At 43.1% G+C, this 17619-nt stretch overlaps 1 protein-coding gene across 6 annotated transcripts in view; it reads left to right on the top strand.

Annotated features, from left to right (window-relative positions):
- The window catches only part of TECTA (tectorin alpha), a 76826-nt gene that overhangs the window by 46586 nt on the left and 12621 nt on the right, over window positions 1-17619 (top strand). For 4 of the 6 annotated variants that reach the window (XM_069470771.1, XM_069470768.1, XM_069470769.1 and 1 more), the window contains 8 exons: window positions 1617-1816; window positions 5554-5937; window positions 7877-8163; window positions 9799-10079; window positions 13001-13111; window positions 14318-14520; window positions 15518-15681; window positions 16118-16366. In XM_069470771.1, coding sequence (XP_069326872.1) covers window positions 1617-1816; window positions 5554-5937; window positions 7877-8163; window positions 9799-10079; window positions 13001-13111; window positions 14318-14520; window positions 15518-15681; window positions 16118-16366 — 1879 coding nt within the window. Of the gene's footprint in view, window positions 1-1616; window positions 1817-5553; window positions 5938-7876; window positions 8164-9783; window positions 10080-13000; window positions 13112-14317; window positions 14521-15517; window positions 15682-16117; window positions 16367-17619 lie in introns of those variants that run through there. The other 2 variants (XM_069470770.1, XM_069470773.1) reach the window with 2 other exon arrangements.

Raw genomic sequence — 17619 nt, 5'->3', positions numbered from 1 at the left:
GAAAACAAATCTTGTATAGCCTTGATAGGCGGATAAATTGGCACAGCCTCTTTTGAGGGCAGTTCAGTGGAATTCGTACCCTTTGACCCAGGAATTTATTCTACAGATTCTCTTACTCACGAGGGCAAAGAGGTATGTACAGGGATATTCACTGCAGCATCAGCATAAACACATAAAATGCACACACCATGCAGCAGTGCAAAAACAATAATTTGCAGCTAAATGGAAGAAATATTGTCATGAAAAAGCAATGAGCAGAAAGTGTGTATGTTACGCTATTTATTTTATTTATATAAAAAAGTGGGCCTAGGATATACATGTGCTACACACACACACACACACACACACACAAATGGGTGCTTGTACATGCATAGAAAATTTCTGGAAAAATTGACTATAATTTGCTATCAGAGCTTGCCTTTACCTTGTGCTTTTACTTGCATGGTTTGCATTTTCCACCACATGTAGGTATTATCTTTTAAACTAAAAATGTTTTTAAAAATGTGTAGTATATTATGGTAGTAATTATGTGAATCTATACATGTGTTAAAATTCATAGAACTGTGCAATCCAAAAGTACATGTTACCACTAGATAATTGTAAAAATAAACCCCCAAATACATACTGTATGTGGTAGAGAGTAGACGTTACATAATACTAGTTATGTTTTTAGTGTACATTGATTAAGATAATGTCTTCTATAAAACTTTTTAAGCAACCCTGCCTTTAATAATTGGCTACTTCTTACTGACTACTTATGTGCCAAGCACATAAGTTCTGAGCACACAGACTCATTTAATCCCTTGCAACCAGCCATGAGGTGTGCGCTGTTGGTATCTCTATTTTATAGATAAGGAAGCTGAGGCCCAGAGAGCCTAAGAAACTCACTCAAGGTCTCTTACATCTGGCTCCAGAGCCCATGCCCTCACCAGGACCCTAACCACCTTCCATGGAAGCAGCTAGATGCATTTGGAAAATGGCAGAACGTAACTGACATGAGCCAGTTTGCACACGGGCACAGTGCACCTTTGTCTTCTCAGAGGACGTGGGGCTCGGGCGTCTACCGTGGGTAGACCACTGGTTTGACAATAGGTTCTGTAGAAGTTCTGAGGTGAAGATGAGTTGGCATGGTGTAGGACAGGGGAGCCATATGGATAAGACCAGGACTAGAAGAACGAGGGATTTGGACAAGCTGAGGGCATGAAGCAAGGCATGAATAAGGGGGATCAACCAGAGGGGGCCCTAAAGGCAGGAGGGAGGGTGGGCGCCCGGGGAGGTCGTCAGGTGACGTGCATAAGTGAAGTGGAGATTCATGTTGGGCAGTGGCCTTAAGGTAGCAGGAAATAAGAGGATCTCAAACACGAGGCTGAGGAGCGGACGAAGATCCGGTGAGGGGCGCCGGCCACCTCCACCTGCACATTGGCTCCTTGGCACACGGTGAGGAGGCGGACGGAGGCTCCGCGAGCAGAGGGCGGTAAGGGGAAGGTGGCAGGTGGGGGGACGTGGCAGGCCACTCACCTCCCGCTTCCCTGAGTAGGGGAGCAATGGCCACCGAGAGAAGACCATTGGCGGCGCCTTGTGGTTGTGCAAGTCTTGACTTCTCTCTTCTGTTGCAGCCGTCACCTGCCCTCCCAACAGCCATTACGAGAGCTGCGTGAGCGTCTGCCAGCCCCGCTGTGCCGCCATCCGCCTGAAGAGCGACTGCAACCACTACTGCGTGGAGGGCTGCCAGTGCGACGCCGGCTACGTCCTCAACGGCAAGAGCTGCATTCTGCCCCACAGCTGCGGCTGCTACTCCGACGGCAAATACTACGAGGTATGGGAGGCGAGCCCGGCCTCGTCCTCCTTGCCGGTGCGAAGATTTCCCTCCAACTCTAAGCGGTGGGTCGGAATTGACCAGCCTTCCCACTCCACCGGAAGAGTGTGGGGCAGGGAGGTGCGCACGAGCTCTTGCACGCTGAGTGTCAGGTCTGGAAAAGCATCTGGGCCGCCACTCTGCCCCCTCCCTCTGCATGAGCAAGGTCTCCAAGCCCTGCCTGCCTCCACTCCCGTTTTGTGTTTCTCTCGGCCACGCTCGTGCCTCCTTCTGCTTTCCTCTCCTGTAAATCTTGGTTTGAAAGCTTCAGATGCGGCTCTAGTTTGGAAATATGGCGGCTGTGAATCTGACATTTGTAGCTGTCTTAGCTAAGGGCATTTTTAACTGGAAAATATAGAGCTTGAGGCTGGGCTAAGTGGCCTTCCCTCTTCTGGCTAGTGAAGCTCCGTGAGAGTAGCTAAGGGCGCCCTCTTTGCGTATGCCATTTGTCACCCTGACATCGTTCCCCAGAGTTCAGTCGGGACTGCTTGCTGCTGTGCCCCCACATCCCACCCTCTGTTTCTCTCTCCTTGGGGGCTTAAACACAGAGCCAATGAAGGTGCCTTTCATAGATGTTCCTCAGTAAAACATACTAGCTCGCTAAATCATTTTGCTTTTTAGACTTTGCAATCTTTCTTTATGTTCCATAATTACTAAGCTAGAAAAGCTCTTGCCTAGAAAAGGTACTTAGTTCATGGTTCTGCCTCAAGCCCATTCTCTGTTTAAATGACATCAAAACCTCATGTTGGGGAGTTAGACAGTTAACAACTGCAAATAATTGCATATCTGCTTTTGTAAATCACTATGCTGGTGGTATTGTGAGGGATGAGAAAGCAAGTTCCCTGCCTTAAGGAACTTAAAAAATCTGTGCAGTATGGGGGGGGGGGGGAAGTACCTTACGGAACAAAAGAACAATTACAAAATAACATATCAACAAGTGAAAAATAATACCCTGCAGAACTAATCAATTTTAAGTGAAAAAGAAATAGTAGCATGTAAAAGAAATCTAATTAAAATGTCTGAATTGGAAATCAACTAGGCAAAAAATAAATAATACCTCCTTTTTGTAAAGATGCATTGACTTGTTCAAAAACAACTAAGTTGCCTTTACTTTGGGAATAAATATGACTAAAAAGAATGTGGAAGTTAACTTCAATTTCATTTTCAGTGGAAAATTTATTTCCATGCTGTATTAGAAAGACAGGGAAGAAGTAGAGTAAAATAGTAGAATTAATAAAAGAAGACTTCTTGGGAGAAGTGATGTTGAAGTGAGGTCTTAGAAATATTGATTATTTGAATGGAAAAGGCAAAACATGCAGGAGGAAATAATAATAAATTCAGTTTTCTTGTAACCTGGGAAAAGATACAACCAGGCTCAAAATTCAGAAAGCACTCTTCTAAACTCTGCTCAGCAGCCCAGAGATTTACCAAAATGTTTCCATCTATCAACTGTGTACTGCACCCCTCAGCGAGGATCCTGAGTGTCAGTGTGGCTTAATGAATGAGACCTGGGTTTGATCCTAGCTGGGCCACCCCTGGGGGCGTGACACTGAGCAAGCTGTGTCATTTCCCTGAGCTTCCATTTCCCTATGAGTGAAATGTGGCTAATGATACCAGCTCAGTGGGGTTGTTGTATACATAAGCTATGCCAAGTGCTAGCCTAATACCTGGCACCTAGTTGTTCAGTAATTGGTAGCTGCTACTGTTATTGTTGTTTTGTCATTCTCTTGAGAAACATTTTGTAAATAAAAAATCCAGGCGTGTTAATGAAATGATGCACATAAAAGCCCTTGGAACTCTCAGGAAAGGCACGGTATAGCTCTTGGCAGCTATTAGTACTACAGGATAAACATTATTATCAGTTTTTCATCAGAAAGTCAGTGGGTTTTGACAACAGCTTATATCTGGGAAGTAGCAAACTCACAGAACAAATAATCCACATCTACTTGCCACCGTTCAAACAAGCTTGGGGGCTTGCTTATACAAAGAATTTCTTTGGAAATAAAAAGAGAACACATCTAGCCATCAGCATGTAGGGTAATCACCCAGCTGTCATCATGTCTAATTAAGGTAAAGAAAGTGGCATCAGGCCAGCCACTCTGCTGTGATGCTAATTTCATGATGAAGTTCTCCTGTGGATGGGTTATTTACCCTTGATCATTTCCACATACATCAGGTTATTTTTCTCTTTGCACCAACGTACGGTTTGACTTCTTATCAGAGACAGGCCAGACCATCCACTCAGTTATTCTGTAAATCTGATAAGAGAAATGAAGTCAATTTGTGAAGCTGCTGGCACCCAGAATATGTTACAGGTCTGAAGGGAGAGATGACTTGGTTCCAGGAACTGGTTGACTTTGAGGATAAAAGAATCAGCAATAGCATCTTAAAGTGCACTAGATTGAGGAAACTTTTCCTGGAAGACCTTGCCTTCTGCTTACCCTTGGATCTGAGTCATATCCATAAGTGACATCCAGAGTTTTGATACTTCTATAGTTAAAGCAGAAAACTAACCAGACAGAAACATACGCCTTTTTGTGCCATTAAAACATCTTTTCTGAATAGCACTGTTTTGGCCAGTTGATAATGCATTGAGTGCCCACATCTCTATGACATAATCTACCTGTCAGGACCACATCCCAAGTGGACGATCTCTACCAATTTCTAACAGTTTCCTGAATTCTCAGTCTAGAGCAAGTGCAAGATCAAAACTACAAACTGTACGAAGTAGAGTTGTGTCTACAGATTGTTGCCTGTTTGGAGAAGAATAGAAAATAATAGCTGCCTCCAACTGAGAAGATGCTATGTTGTAGGTATTTTATAAAATTCCTTCACTCTCTGAAAGAGGATGAGTGGTTCCACTCCTGTAATAGTAACAGCAGCTACTATTGATTGAGTGCTTGCTCTATGCCAGGAAATGTGCTTTATTTTAATCTTCACAACTGCCCTGCAAGACATTATTATCTCCAATTTAGAGATGAGCAAACTGACATTCTGGGAGGTTAGTAACATTGCTCAAGATGGTGCATGTGGGGAGATAAGGCTGGGATTGAAACCGAGGCAGTCTGATTCCAAAACTTTTCTTCCCTGGTCCCCTAGCTATTCTCTGGCTCTCTCACATTCAGGACGCAAAGAAATGAAGCTATTTCCAACAGAAGTAAATTAGAAGTAGACTAGATACAAGGAAAAAATTTGGAAGGGTTAGGATTGTGAAATGTTGAAATGGTTGATCCTAAGAGCTTGTTATCACTTTCTTTTGACAATCGAAGATTTGAAGAACCAATTTATCCTTGTTGAGTGAATTTAAATTTCATCTTTGAAGTGGAGCTTGTACTTGTTAGAAGTGTGATTCCTTGGTAAAAAAAAAATATCTACCAAATATTTTTCCTGTTCACCTAGTTCCTCTAACAGCTGCACATTCAGGTTGGCTGTGATTAGTTCTACAGTTCAGCCATAAAGATTACAGAGTTCTTGATTGTCACCAATAAAGTTTAAATTGCCTATTGTTTAGCCTCCGAATGGCATGGAACTAACATAGCATTTGAATTGAGGCAGCCTCCCTATTGCTCGCTGTTGCAAATGCTACCCCCTTAAAGGTAGGCCAGTCCAGCCTGGCGAAGGGTCCAAGGAGACTGGGCTTTGGGCCGCGCGGCCCTGACCACGGCCTGAGCTTAATGCAAACTGCGCTTCTCTTCCAGCCCAAGCAGCTGTTCTGGAACAGCGACTGCACGCGGCGCTGCCGCTGCTTCCGGCGCAACCTGATCCAGTGCGACCCGCGCCAGTGCAAGTCGGACGAGGAGTGCGCCCTGCGCAACGGGGTGCGCGGCTGCTTCAGCACCAAGACCTCCTACTGCCTGGCGGCGGGTGGCGGCGTCTTCCGCACCTTCGACGGCGCCTTCCTCCGCTTCCCGGCCAACTGCGCCTTCGTGCTGTCCACCATCTGCCAGAAACTGCCCGACATCTCCTTCCAGCTCATCATCAACTTCGACAAGTGGTCGTCCCCCAACCTCACCATCATTTCGCCCGTCTATTTCTACATTAACGAGGAGCAGATTCTCATCAACGACCGGAACACTGTCAAGGTGACCATCCTGGCTTCGACTCTTAAGAAACGGGCCCCGGAAACGAGGGTTTGGCCAGTGGAGTGTTTATTGTGCCTTTCCCAGATAACCAAGTGGTGGGATGATAGGCTGTTGCTTCCTATATGCCAAACACGGATGACCAGGTTCTAAAGAATCAAAGGGTAAAGATTCTACAAGTGTAAGAACGGCCCCGTTTCCTTCGCTGAGGGTTCCAGAGGCCTTGCGGGAAACTCGCAGGGGTCAGGGCATAGTCATGGCTCACATGGCTGCCAACAGAGCTTCAGGTGATGAAATGGTACGTGAGTCAGTTTTACTCTGAGTTAATTTCCAAAAAGCATCTCGTTTGTTTTTGAGAACCTTTCAAATTGTTCTTGGCTCTGTCAGCCTGTACCAAGATCCACCCTTCATCTCTGCCATCCTTTCTGTAAGCTAAGAGAGGGCAAGCATTTGCCTAGAAAAAACAACTACCTACATAAAAATCTGATGGAACATCCGCATTTTCAGAGGGCCCAGTGGATGACATACCAAGTGAAAGAAAATGGGAGGCTGAATATAGTGAATTTCTCTTAGGTTGGCTCTTCCGGAGGCTCATTGCCTGGTGTCTTGTTAATCTTAGACATATATGTAACTAAATGGAAATCCCCCCACACCCGCATGACTAATATGGCTCTCTGACTTGGAGTCCTCCCACCCCTTCCATTTGAGAAGATCATCTGCTCTAATGAGCTACTGGCAGTGACCCCAGCCTCTCAGCTAAACCAGGCTGCTACAGCAGGTAGGCCTGAAGGATGGGGTTAGGGCCCAGCGGTGTGAGCACAGACTGGGGGGACTGGGAGAGAGCCACAGTAACATTTTATGGAATTGAGTGTTGTCCCACCTGCTCAGATAATCAGGCATTGAGTGTATCTTTATATGAAGAGACATCAAATAGCTTAGTATCCAGTGTTAGGCAAAAGACCAGGGGTGTTATTGGAGCTTAAAAGGAAGAATCTGGATTTTAATCCTGGTTTTTAACTTCAATAAAAGCTACTACGGTTTTTGACACTCTCATTCCTTTTGCAAATTGTCCTATGTAGACACAAAAGCGTTAGTCCAAAATACAGGAGCTAGAAGATAAAAATGTCCATTTGAAAGAGTAAAACTGACATTATTGCTAAGCAAAATACCCCAAGCTAGCCAAAATCCTAAGGACTCATTTTTTAAAAAGGTATCTGCTTTTTTTTTACAAGAAATAAAAGTTGCTAATGACCTGGGGGTGAAAATTTTATTTTGTAAGTACAGGAAAAGCATGTCATATTCATTCCCTAGGGCTAAGAAAAGAAAATGTTATAAAGCAGGAAAATGACAAATGCAGAAAATACTGTGCCTGTAGGATCTCTGGGGGGACCTCCAGTTTGAACATTATGAACAAGAAAACGATAAACATGGCAATGATCCCCAGATTCATTTTAACTGTGTTAGACTCTCCTTGGTGCAGGATTGGGATTTCATTTTCAGTAATTGGCTTATGCTGGGGAAAGTTTTATACAAAAATTCAGCCATTCACTGTGGGTTATACTTCGCTAACGTTTTCTTTTCTCTCGCCCTCTCTCCCCCACTTCTGCCACATCGTTTGCTTCCTTTGGGGAAACTGTGGACAGTAAGATGAGTGAGTGCCCTTAAACTCTAGGGTGGGGGTTGGAAACCTATGGCCTGTGACCAAATCTGCTTGCTGCCTGTTTTTGTAAATAAAAGTTTGTTGGAAGATAGCCATGATCATTTATTAATAGCTATGTATTTTCTGTGGCTGCCGTCATGCCACTAGGGCAGAGTATAATAGTTGCATCAGAGATCATAAGACTGGCAGTGCCTAAAATATTTCCTCTGGCCCTTTACTGAAAAAGTGTGCCAACCCTTGCTCTCAGGGGTAATCATTTCCCTTTTTTCCGCCCTCCAACAGGTGAATGGCACTCAAGTGAATGTTCCATTTATAACTGGTTTGGCAACCAAAATCTACAGCAGCGAGGGGTTTCTGGTGATCGACACCAGCCCTGACATCCAGATATACTACAATGGTTTCAATGTCATTAAAATCAGCATCAGTGAGAGGCTGCAGAACAAAGTGTGTGGCCTCTGTGGGAACTTCAATGGGGACCTGACAGATGACTATGTGACTTTGCGGGGGAAGCCGGTAGTGAGCAGCGTGGTGCTGGCCCAAAGCTGGAAAACCAACGGCATGCAGAAGAGGTGAGAGTGTCCACATAGTTCCAGCCACCTGACTCGGTGGCCCAAATCCTCCCGCATCCATGGGAGGTACAAACGAGGAAAGTGCTTTCCTTAGCACTGTCCTTCCTCTCCTACAGGGCTGAACCAAAGGTCTTTGGAGCTTTGATGATCAGAGGCCCCAGTAATTTCTTGAACTGCAGAGGAAGGAATTAGGCTTAGACAATATGACTGTAAATTTTCATGTCATCTAGCCCTTGGCTAAACAGAAGAGTGTGCCTAGGATTAGAACTCTGCAGCCTTGACCAGCTGCCCATCTGAGACCTAGGCACCCCTGCTGGGGATGGAATTAGGAGTTGACTCAGAAGAAGGAAGGCTATTCTTTGCTCCCTAGTGCTGGGTCTAATTGTGTGTCCTTGACTCTTACCAGAAGGCTTGGTCGTGGTTGTATATGTAGAAGTTGGTGGGAATTAGGAAAGCCTTTTTAAAATTATTATAGAAGTCAGGAAGGTTATTATCAGGCCCACCTCCCCTGGCCAGCAAAGTGATCTAAAGTTATTCCAAAGGTTTTTAATTTAGGGCCCCTCTGGGCTGCTGAATGATGTTGACACCTTTCTGGATCTATAGATATGCTTCTCTTACCTGGTGTTTCTTTGCTTGTACAATGGCTCGATTCCCTTGTGCTTAAATAGCTAAATACCCAGTTGTAGAAATGACATTCCTGAACTTCTGGAATTTAGAATTTCTGGAATGATACTGAATAATGTATCATATATTCGACTATCCTGTGAATTGTAAGACCCAGAGCTGGGAAGAAACTTGGGCAATATCTTATCTAATCTCTTCCCTTCCCAGGTGACATAGAAGCTAAACTAGTGAATAATTTTCAGGAGGAGATCTTGTAAGTGGCAAAGCCAGGACTAGATTCCAGGGTTCCTAATTGGATGCTCTCTCTAGAATGCCACGCCTTGACCCACAGGGAGAAAAAAGACAACTTAGGACATTTAAGCCATTCTCGTGTTTCCAAAGATAAGCAAGGCTCAGTTCTTCCTGAGGAATCATGATTCCGTTTGAACTTTTCCTCCTTCCCTCCTTTTCTGCCTCCTTCCCTCCCTCCCTTCCTTCCTTCCTGCTTTTATAAACTAACATCAGCCGGACACCAATTTTCTTGTAAATGTTTTGCTTTTGGTCCCTGATGGCTAAACTGGAACTGGTTTAGAAGGCTTGTAGACTTCCTTCGAAATCTTTAATTCCACCAAACTATCGTTACTGTTATTATTGCTATTGGTTATTACATCAATAGCTGTTAATGGTTATTAGACCAATTATATCAATCATATCAAAGTGTTGTTATTCTATCAACATCTGCCTTTTATGTGGCCCTTTGGCTACCAGTCCATTATTTATTTTACCCTCATTGTATTTCAGCGATGGAAGCAACAAGAATCACTGCCTCACGTTTCACTTCCTTAGAGGGATAGGTAGAGAGACAAGTAGTTTCTGACTTTCCAAAGGTCACATAGCTAATCAGTGTTGGAATCGGCACACTACATTAACTTCGAGGGTAGGAAAACAGGTACAGTTGTGGTTTGCCTTCCCCTGGAGATCTCGGATGGCTGTTTTTGCTTCACTTCGTCTGACCAGACCTCTTGCCCCCAGCTGCAACGAGCTGCAGTTCTCACAGTACACAGCCACGTGTGACAATGTGCACATCCAGAAGATGCAGGGCGATGGCTACTGCCTGAAGCTCACCGACATGAAGGGCTTCTTCCAGCCCTGCTATGGGCTTCTCGATCCCCTCCCCTTCTACGAGTCCTGCTACCTGGATGGCTGCTACAACCACCAGAAGTTCCAGTTGTGCGGTTCCCTGGCCGCCTACGGGGAGGCCTGCCGCTCCTTCGGGATCCTTAGCACCGAGTGGATTGAGAAGGAGAATTGCTGTAAGAGAATTATTTTATTTCTGTGGATTCCTTTATAAGTGAAAAGAACACCTTGGTGGTAGCATTGCTTTGTCTAGGGATGACTGGTCCTCTCCCTCTTTGCAAGTAGATCTCTCTGGGATTGGAGAGAGTTTGAGGTGCAACAGGGGGTACTTCAGTGGAGCCTGACCCACTGGTAGTGCTTGTCCAGTTGTGGAGTTTGGAAAACCAATGGGAAGATGAGGTTCCCTGGGAAGGAGGGACTTAGGAGGTGGAGGAACATAGTATGGGATTCCTGATTGATTTTTAGTTCCCAAACTCAGCTCTACCTTGGCTCCTTTAACGTGATTCAGAGCCCATATCAGAATGGGAAGGCATGTGGCCAGGAGCAAGTTGAGCTGGAATTGCACTGGCTGTATCTACCTGGGTTGAAAGGAAGCTGCCATTGGATTTATAAGGGGATGACATATATTCAGTTAGCTGATAAAATAAAGATTGGTAGATTCTTTTATTTTTTTCTGTAGTAAGAAAATTATTTTGAAGTTTATTTCCATTATTCATTTTCTTACTATGTTAATAAAATAGATGGAGCAAGTATAATATATGTAAACATACAAATGTGTCAGGCTGGGCTTGGTGGCTCATGCCTGTCATCCTACCACTCTGGGAGGCCAAGGTGGGAGGACTGCTTGGGGTGAGGAGTTGGAAACCAGCCTGAGCAACAGTGAGACCCTGTCTCTACTAAAAGTAGAGAGAAATTAGCCAGACAACTAAAAATAGAAAAAATTAGCCGTTTGTGGTGGCACAAGCCTTTAATCCCAACCCCTTGAGAGGCTGAGACAGGAGGATCGTTTGAACCCAGGAGTTTGAGGTTGCTGTGAGCTAGGCTGATGCCACGGCACTTTATTCAGGACAACAGAGTGAAACTCTGTCTCAAAAAAAAAAAAAAAAATGGGTCATATACATACATGTGTGTCCACATACATAAATGGTCATTCCCATTAATGTGACCAAAGAACAAGTTTTATACCCTGACACACAATAACACAGCGTGTATACAGGTACTGCTATGAAAACAGGCTCACTTCTAGACTGCACATACACATTGGTAAACTTGCAGACTACACCTGATCAAGTATAGGAATGAACTTAATTCAGAACCTTAAAACAATGTAGTTAATTAAAATATGTATCAGTGATTTCAGAAACTGTTACCAAGCAAATTACTCATCTCTGTTGGAAATTAACAGAAATGTTTTATATGATAATTTCAATATTTTACTCTGCTATGTCAATAAGCAATACTTTAAATAACTTTAAAGTTAACTGTTCTGAACTTTCAAAATAATCTGGAATTTTTTTTTTTTAAAAATTTCATTTTTGTTTTTAGCAGATGGACCACCACATTTGTAAATCAGTTTTTTCCTTCCTGTGGACTATAACCTCAGCACTGTCTTTCTGTTACTCTCTGTGGTCATTTTCAAACCTTGTTGGTCAACCGTAACATTCGCTGAGTGGCTGCTGTGTGCTTAGCACTGTGTTAGGTTCTGAGCACACTGGGCGAGTGAAAGGGTATCTATAAAAGGAAGCTTTTTAAAAGTGAATGTATTTAGATGACGCTGAAGGATTTCCTTCAGTCGTCTTTCCAGAAAGTCAGACAGGTTGATGCTAAGCCATCCATGCGCTTCCACCTAGTGCAAGCAGTTACTGACCAGAGGGGCATGGCGGCCGAATCAGGGGAGCTATGTGGAGCTATGAGACAGCTTGGGGTTTTTGTTTTGTTTTTAAACTTTCCCTCTCTCTCTCTCTCTGCATGTATGGTGAGAACACTTAAAATATACTCTCAGTAATTTGCAAGTGTACTGTATATTGTTACTAACTATAGGCTCTGTGATATACAATAGATATCTTGAATTTATTCCTTCTATCTAACTGAAATTTTGGATCCTTTTTAAACTCTTTTTTTAAAAATCTCTTGAAGCCAACTTGGCTCCTGCTGGGATTGAACAGTTGTTGCTTTAGCACTAACCATCATACACCATGATGAACAGGAGGATTGTTCTATCTTGATAGGAAGAGAGATTCTTTAAATAACGAAATGAGTATCTAAAAGAAGATGCTCCCAGCTAGTGGTTCTCCAACCAAGGCATTGAATATTTTACAGAGTTACAGGTAGTCTCATCTGTTACAGAAATATTGTTCGTAATAACATGACGATGATACTCCACATACATTTTTACTTTACTTATAGTTTTGCCCTTTTGGCAAAACAGTAAAATGAATCTAAGTCAATGCTGGCAAATTGTGTGGAGGTTTTTGGTTTGTCTGTTTTTATAAAATCAAGTAGAAGTTTATGGGGGAAAGTGGACCATGAATCAAAAAGGACTAAGAAGCCCTGGTCTGGGGACCTCTCTGGGATCTTACTGGCCCTAAAATATTCATTAATGACAAATGTTTATTGTGCACCAGCTTTGAGGTGGCTGGATGCTGGGAACATAGAGATAAATGCTTTGGACCCTACTCTTTATATAAATGTCAAGAGACAAACGCAAGTAGTTGGAATATAGTGCAGTAGGCACAGTCATCGTGGTACACTTTAGCAGTTATGAGCTTCTGTGTAGTCGGTCTTCACCTTCACTTGTGACCTGGGGCAAGTTTCACCTGTGAAATGGGGATTATAATACTTGGCTTCAAGGGTATTGGTGAGGGTCAAGGGAGATAATCCAGCTAAAGCATGAAGCACAGTGCCAGGCCCATAGCAAGCACCCAGTTACTAGCTATCGCCATTGTTTTCTGGAAGGTTGCCGCGGCCTGTCAACTTGCAGCTGCCATCTGGCCGTTTCCGATTTGGTAAAAGTGGCAAGTCCAGAGTGGAACCACATGCTACCTTGCGTAGGTGTGAAAATCAAGTTGTGCGTGTTTCTGTGTGTTTTCCTTTTTAGCAGGAGTGGTTGAAGATCCCTGTGTCGGGGCGGACTGTCCCAACAGAACCTGCGAGCTGGGCAACGGCCGGGAGCTGTGCGGCTGCATCGAACCGCCCCCCTACGGAAACAGTGAGTGACAAGTGCCACCTCCCCACCCAGCAAGGCCCGTAGGAGCGGCCTGGCAGTGCATAGCAAAGCTCCAGGCGAGACCCTTGATGAATCACACTCTGTAGGTTAGAAATCCAAATAGCGAAGCCTTCGGGAGCATTTAAGCAGAACAAGGAAGCACTCCAACCTCTTCAAAGTAGGTGAACGTTCATTTCCTCATAGCTACATCCTTTTCTTCTGTAAATTATAGCACATAACTGTGTGCATGAATGGAATTGGCCAGCTCCGTCTGAGGCCACGTTCAACATCAAAGAGGTCCATATTGATCTTTTGGATGCACGAGGAATTAAAGTGGTTTGACGCCAGTTGAAAGAAATAGGACCAGGGTGCCAGGTGCCTCAAGACTCCTTTAAAGCCAGCTTTATCTAGCCCAGTGCTTTTTGGTCCTTAAGAGACAACTGGGATGTTTGAAGCAAGTCATAAATAACTAGGACTCTAGGTCTTGTTCCTAACTGTAGCTCCCTTCGGGTAGAAATGGCCTCATCCGTATCAGCTTGAAGCGGAGCGGCTTTGCCTTCCAGCTCTGCCCCTGTTCTGGAACCAAGTAACTCAGAGGCATGTGCTAAATTTAACATCATTCAAGAATAAAAGCCTAATTGACTAAAAGGCTCCACGGGAGGGGACAAAGACTTCACCTAAGCAGATAAAAATGTTTTCCTCTGTTTCTGTAGTGCTTATTAGCTGGTGTTTACATGCACAGGGAAAATGTCAATTGGTGCATCGCCGTGTCAGAAAGCGAGTTCCTAGTGCTCACCTGGGGATCCCTAGGAGTTCTTCCGAGCTGGATTCAGCCAGGGCTTTGAGTGTGGCCTGGCCAGCGCTGCTGTCCCTGAGGCTGTGCTCTGTAGCCAGGCCACAGTGTGCCAGATTCTGTATGGAGCTTATAGAAAAGAAGCTGCCACCAGTGTCATAGGGGGAAGACCTGGGTTTATAAAGAAAAGACAAAAGACACTTTATTAGCATTTCTATCTTTTAAAAAAAGGCTCTGCCTGTGTTTCGAATGAATTCATAAACTCATTTGGTTTGATCAAAGCGTAATTAGAAATGCTGCAGCCTTTGAATGAAGATCGTTTGCCTCTTCTAAAGGAGAATGGTGATGGGATGCCTCACCCCACCCGTGCAGTAAGACTCCCACTGATCTGCCTTTCATAATAACTGTTCCCACAGACTCATTTGACATTATTGATGCAGAGGTGACCTGCAAGGCGGCCCAGATGGAAGTGTCCATATCTAAGTGCAAACTCTTCCAGCTCGGCTTTGAGAGGGAGGGCGTGAGGATCAATGACAGACAGTGCACCGGCATCGAGGGGGAAGATTTTATCTCGTTTCAGATCAACAACACCAAAGGGAATTGTGGAAACATTGTGCAGGTGAGAAAACGGGACAGCAAAGGGCACCTGGCAGAAGTAGTGACAGCGCCCAGTCTTTGCACATTTATTGTCCTTAAAGCCAACTTTAGGGTGATCTACTTAAAAATGAGCTCCTTGGAGAACAGCTAAAGGCATGTGCAAAATGAAGGGCAGCAAGGGTGATTGTCCTTTGGTGCTATGTGGTTGACTGAATGGAGAGAGCTTGGTCAGTGACGTGTTTCTTTCCTTGGTTTGTGATGCCTGCTGAAGTCCTTTGTCCAGCATGTGGACAGAATTGTTGTTACCTTTCTCTTGTTTCTATTGTAAATGCAGCTGGGCTTAGCTATTTTGCAGGGTAAGGGAGTCCCAAATATCATTTAACAGTTGGGTGTTAAAATATATAATATAAATATATAATACCATATATATATATATATATATATATATATAAGATAGTGAGGTCCCACCTTCTAGTGTCAGATTATCCAGCGTGTAGGTTGGCAAAGCAGCATGCTTCTCTCCTTTCTCCTTCCTGCTCTGTGTCTTTTATTCACAGCTCTATTCATTAACACTTTAATCAGAAGGTGAAAGGACTAAAGAGGTGAAACTTACACTTCTTCATTTTGGTCCATGTCTGGTAAAAGATTTGGTGGAAAGAGTTTAAGCTGAACATTAAAAAAGAAGATTTCTATTACCTTGCCATGGCAGTATTTCATGCTCTTCCTAGCTTGGGTTCCCACAGATAACTGGGGGCTGGTTGTAGTTAGAATTCAGTGATAGATGAAATCACCCTCTGTGGACATTCAAGGTTATCACCCTGAAGGGTGCTCTTGACATCTATTGTAATACTTTTCTTCCCCCCAGTAAATGCTGAGGCTAGCACCATACTGATTTATACTGGCCTCTGCATTAGATATGGAATGAAGCCATTTCTCTACTTTCAGGGATATGGATTTGAAATGCAAGCCACGTACTCACTCCCAGACTTAATGATTTCTGACCTCCCCTTGCTCTGCAGTCCAATGCCACTCATATCATGTATAAAAACACAATCTGGATTGAAAGTGCCAACAACACTGGCAACATCATCACCAGGGACCGCACGATCAATGTGGAGTTTTCATGCGCTTATGAGCTGGATATCAAGATCTCCTTGGATTCCGTTGTGAAGCCTATGCTAAGGTAGAGGATCTCCTGGGCTGTGCACATTGCTTTTTCTTTTCCTTGACAGTTAAGGTTAGCATAATCAGAATTGCTAGCATTTGTCTTTGATGCCCTAGGTAAAACATAGTTCACAATTCTTGAATACTGTAGACCAGCATTGTTCAATAGAACTTTCTACGATAATAGAAATGTTCCATCTGTACTATCCAATACAGTAGCTACCTGTGGCCACTGAGCACTTGAAATGTGGCTCAGGGGCTGGGGAATTGAATTTTTCATTTCATTTAAGTTTAATTTCCCCATGTGGCTAGTGGGTACCATAGTGGATAGCACAGCCTTAGACCTCACCACTGCATGCTTTGCCTTCCCTCTGCATTTTCAGCTTGAAAAATGGTAGATAAGTGAATAAATATAATTGTTTTGGGTTCCCTGCCTCGTGATGTTTCCCTTTTAGTGTCATTAACCTGACAGTTCCAACGCAAGAAGGCAGCTTCACCACCAAGATGGCGCTCTACAAAAATGCCTCCTACAAACATCCTTACCGCCAGGGGGAAGTGGTGTTGACGACCCGAGATGTGCTGTATGTAGGGGTTTTTGTGGTTGGAGCTGACTCCACACAGTTGATCCTAACGCTCAACAAATGCTATGCCACCCCCTCCCGCGACAGCAACGATAAGCTCCGGTACTTCATCATTGAAGGAGGGTGAGTAGCCTCTTAACAGAAAACAATCTCAGAACCTTTGGTATAATATTGTCCACATCATTTTTTAGGCAAGGGAATGGGAACTAATATTTGTTGACTACCTACGAGGCCAGTGTTTTGCATCTATTAATCCATCTAATTTTTATAATAACCTATGATATAGATATTATAAGCCTTGTTTTACAGACAAGATCAAGAAACTTGCTTAAAATCACACAGCAGTTTAGTAGTGGACTCCCCAAGTTCATGTGCCATTAATTACAAGATGCTTCATTCTCAATGTGATCAGAGAGGGGGATTCTGTCTTGCCTACTATGAACTTCAATTTGAGAGGAACGTGTAATTCTACAAATGAAAGTATGTAATGAGAATAACTAAAGGTTAACAAATAGGATATCTACAAAAAAAAAAAAGAAATTAATAGCCTAGAGACTCAACAAGTTTCTTTTTACTCAACATTATGTGCCCATCACCTCGTATATTTCCTCAAACATAGGTGGTTACACAACAAAATTTATTGAATGAACAAATGAATGAATGAGAAGAAAAGACTATAGACTAACTGCAATAAGAATAATTATTTTTTAAAAACATTTATTGGTTATGTCATGCCATTTACACATATTATATTTTACAATAATTCATTTTTAACAGCTTTATTGTGTATATAATTTATATACAATAAAATGTACTTGCTTTAAGTATAAAATTTAATGATTTTCAGTAAATTTTCAGAGGAGTGCAAACATCATCGTAGTCTAATTTTAGAACATTCTCATCACCCTAACACAATAATTCCTTTTTTATTTGAATTTTTAAAAATGTTTATTGATAATTTTTATTGATACATAATTTTATTTATACATATTTATGGGGTACATGTGATATATTGATACATGCATAAAATGTGTAATGATAAAATTATGGTATTTAGGGATATCCATACCTCGAATATTAATCATTTCATTGTGTTGGAAACATTTCAAATCTCTTCCAGCTATTGTGAAATATATAGTAAATTGTTGTTAAATATAGTCAGTCACCCTACTGTGCTATTGAACACTAGAACTTATTTTTCTATCTAATTGTATGTTTGTACCCATTAACCAACGTCTGTTCATCCCCTCTCCACACTTCCTTCCCAGCTTCTGGTGACCATCATTCTACTGTCTACCTCCGTGAGATTCCTTTTTTAGCTCCGACATATGAGCGTGAACATGAGATACTTGTCTTTCTTTGCCTGGCTTATTTCA

Source organism: Eulemur rufifrons, chromosome 6 (assembly GCF_041146395.1).
Source record: "Eulemur rufifrons isolate Redbay chromosome 6, OSU_ERuf_1, whole genome shotgun sequence".
In the NCBI taxonomy this organism is placed as follows: Eukaryota; Metazoa; Chordata; class Mammalia; order Primates; family Lemuridae; genus Eulemur; species Eulemur rufifrons.
The sequence above is the reverse complement of the archived record's forward strand: the minus strand, read 5'-3'. Positions and strand labels throughout refer to the sequence as shown.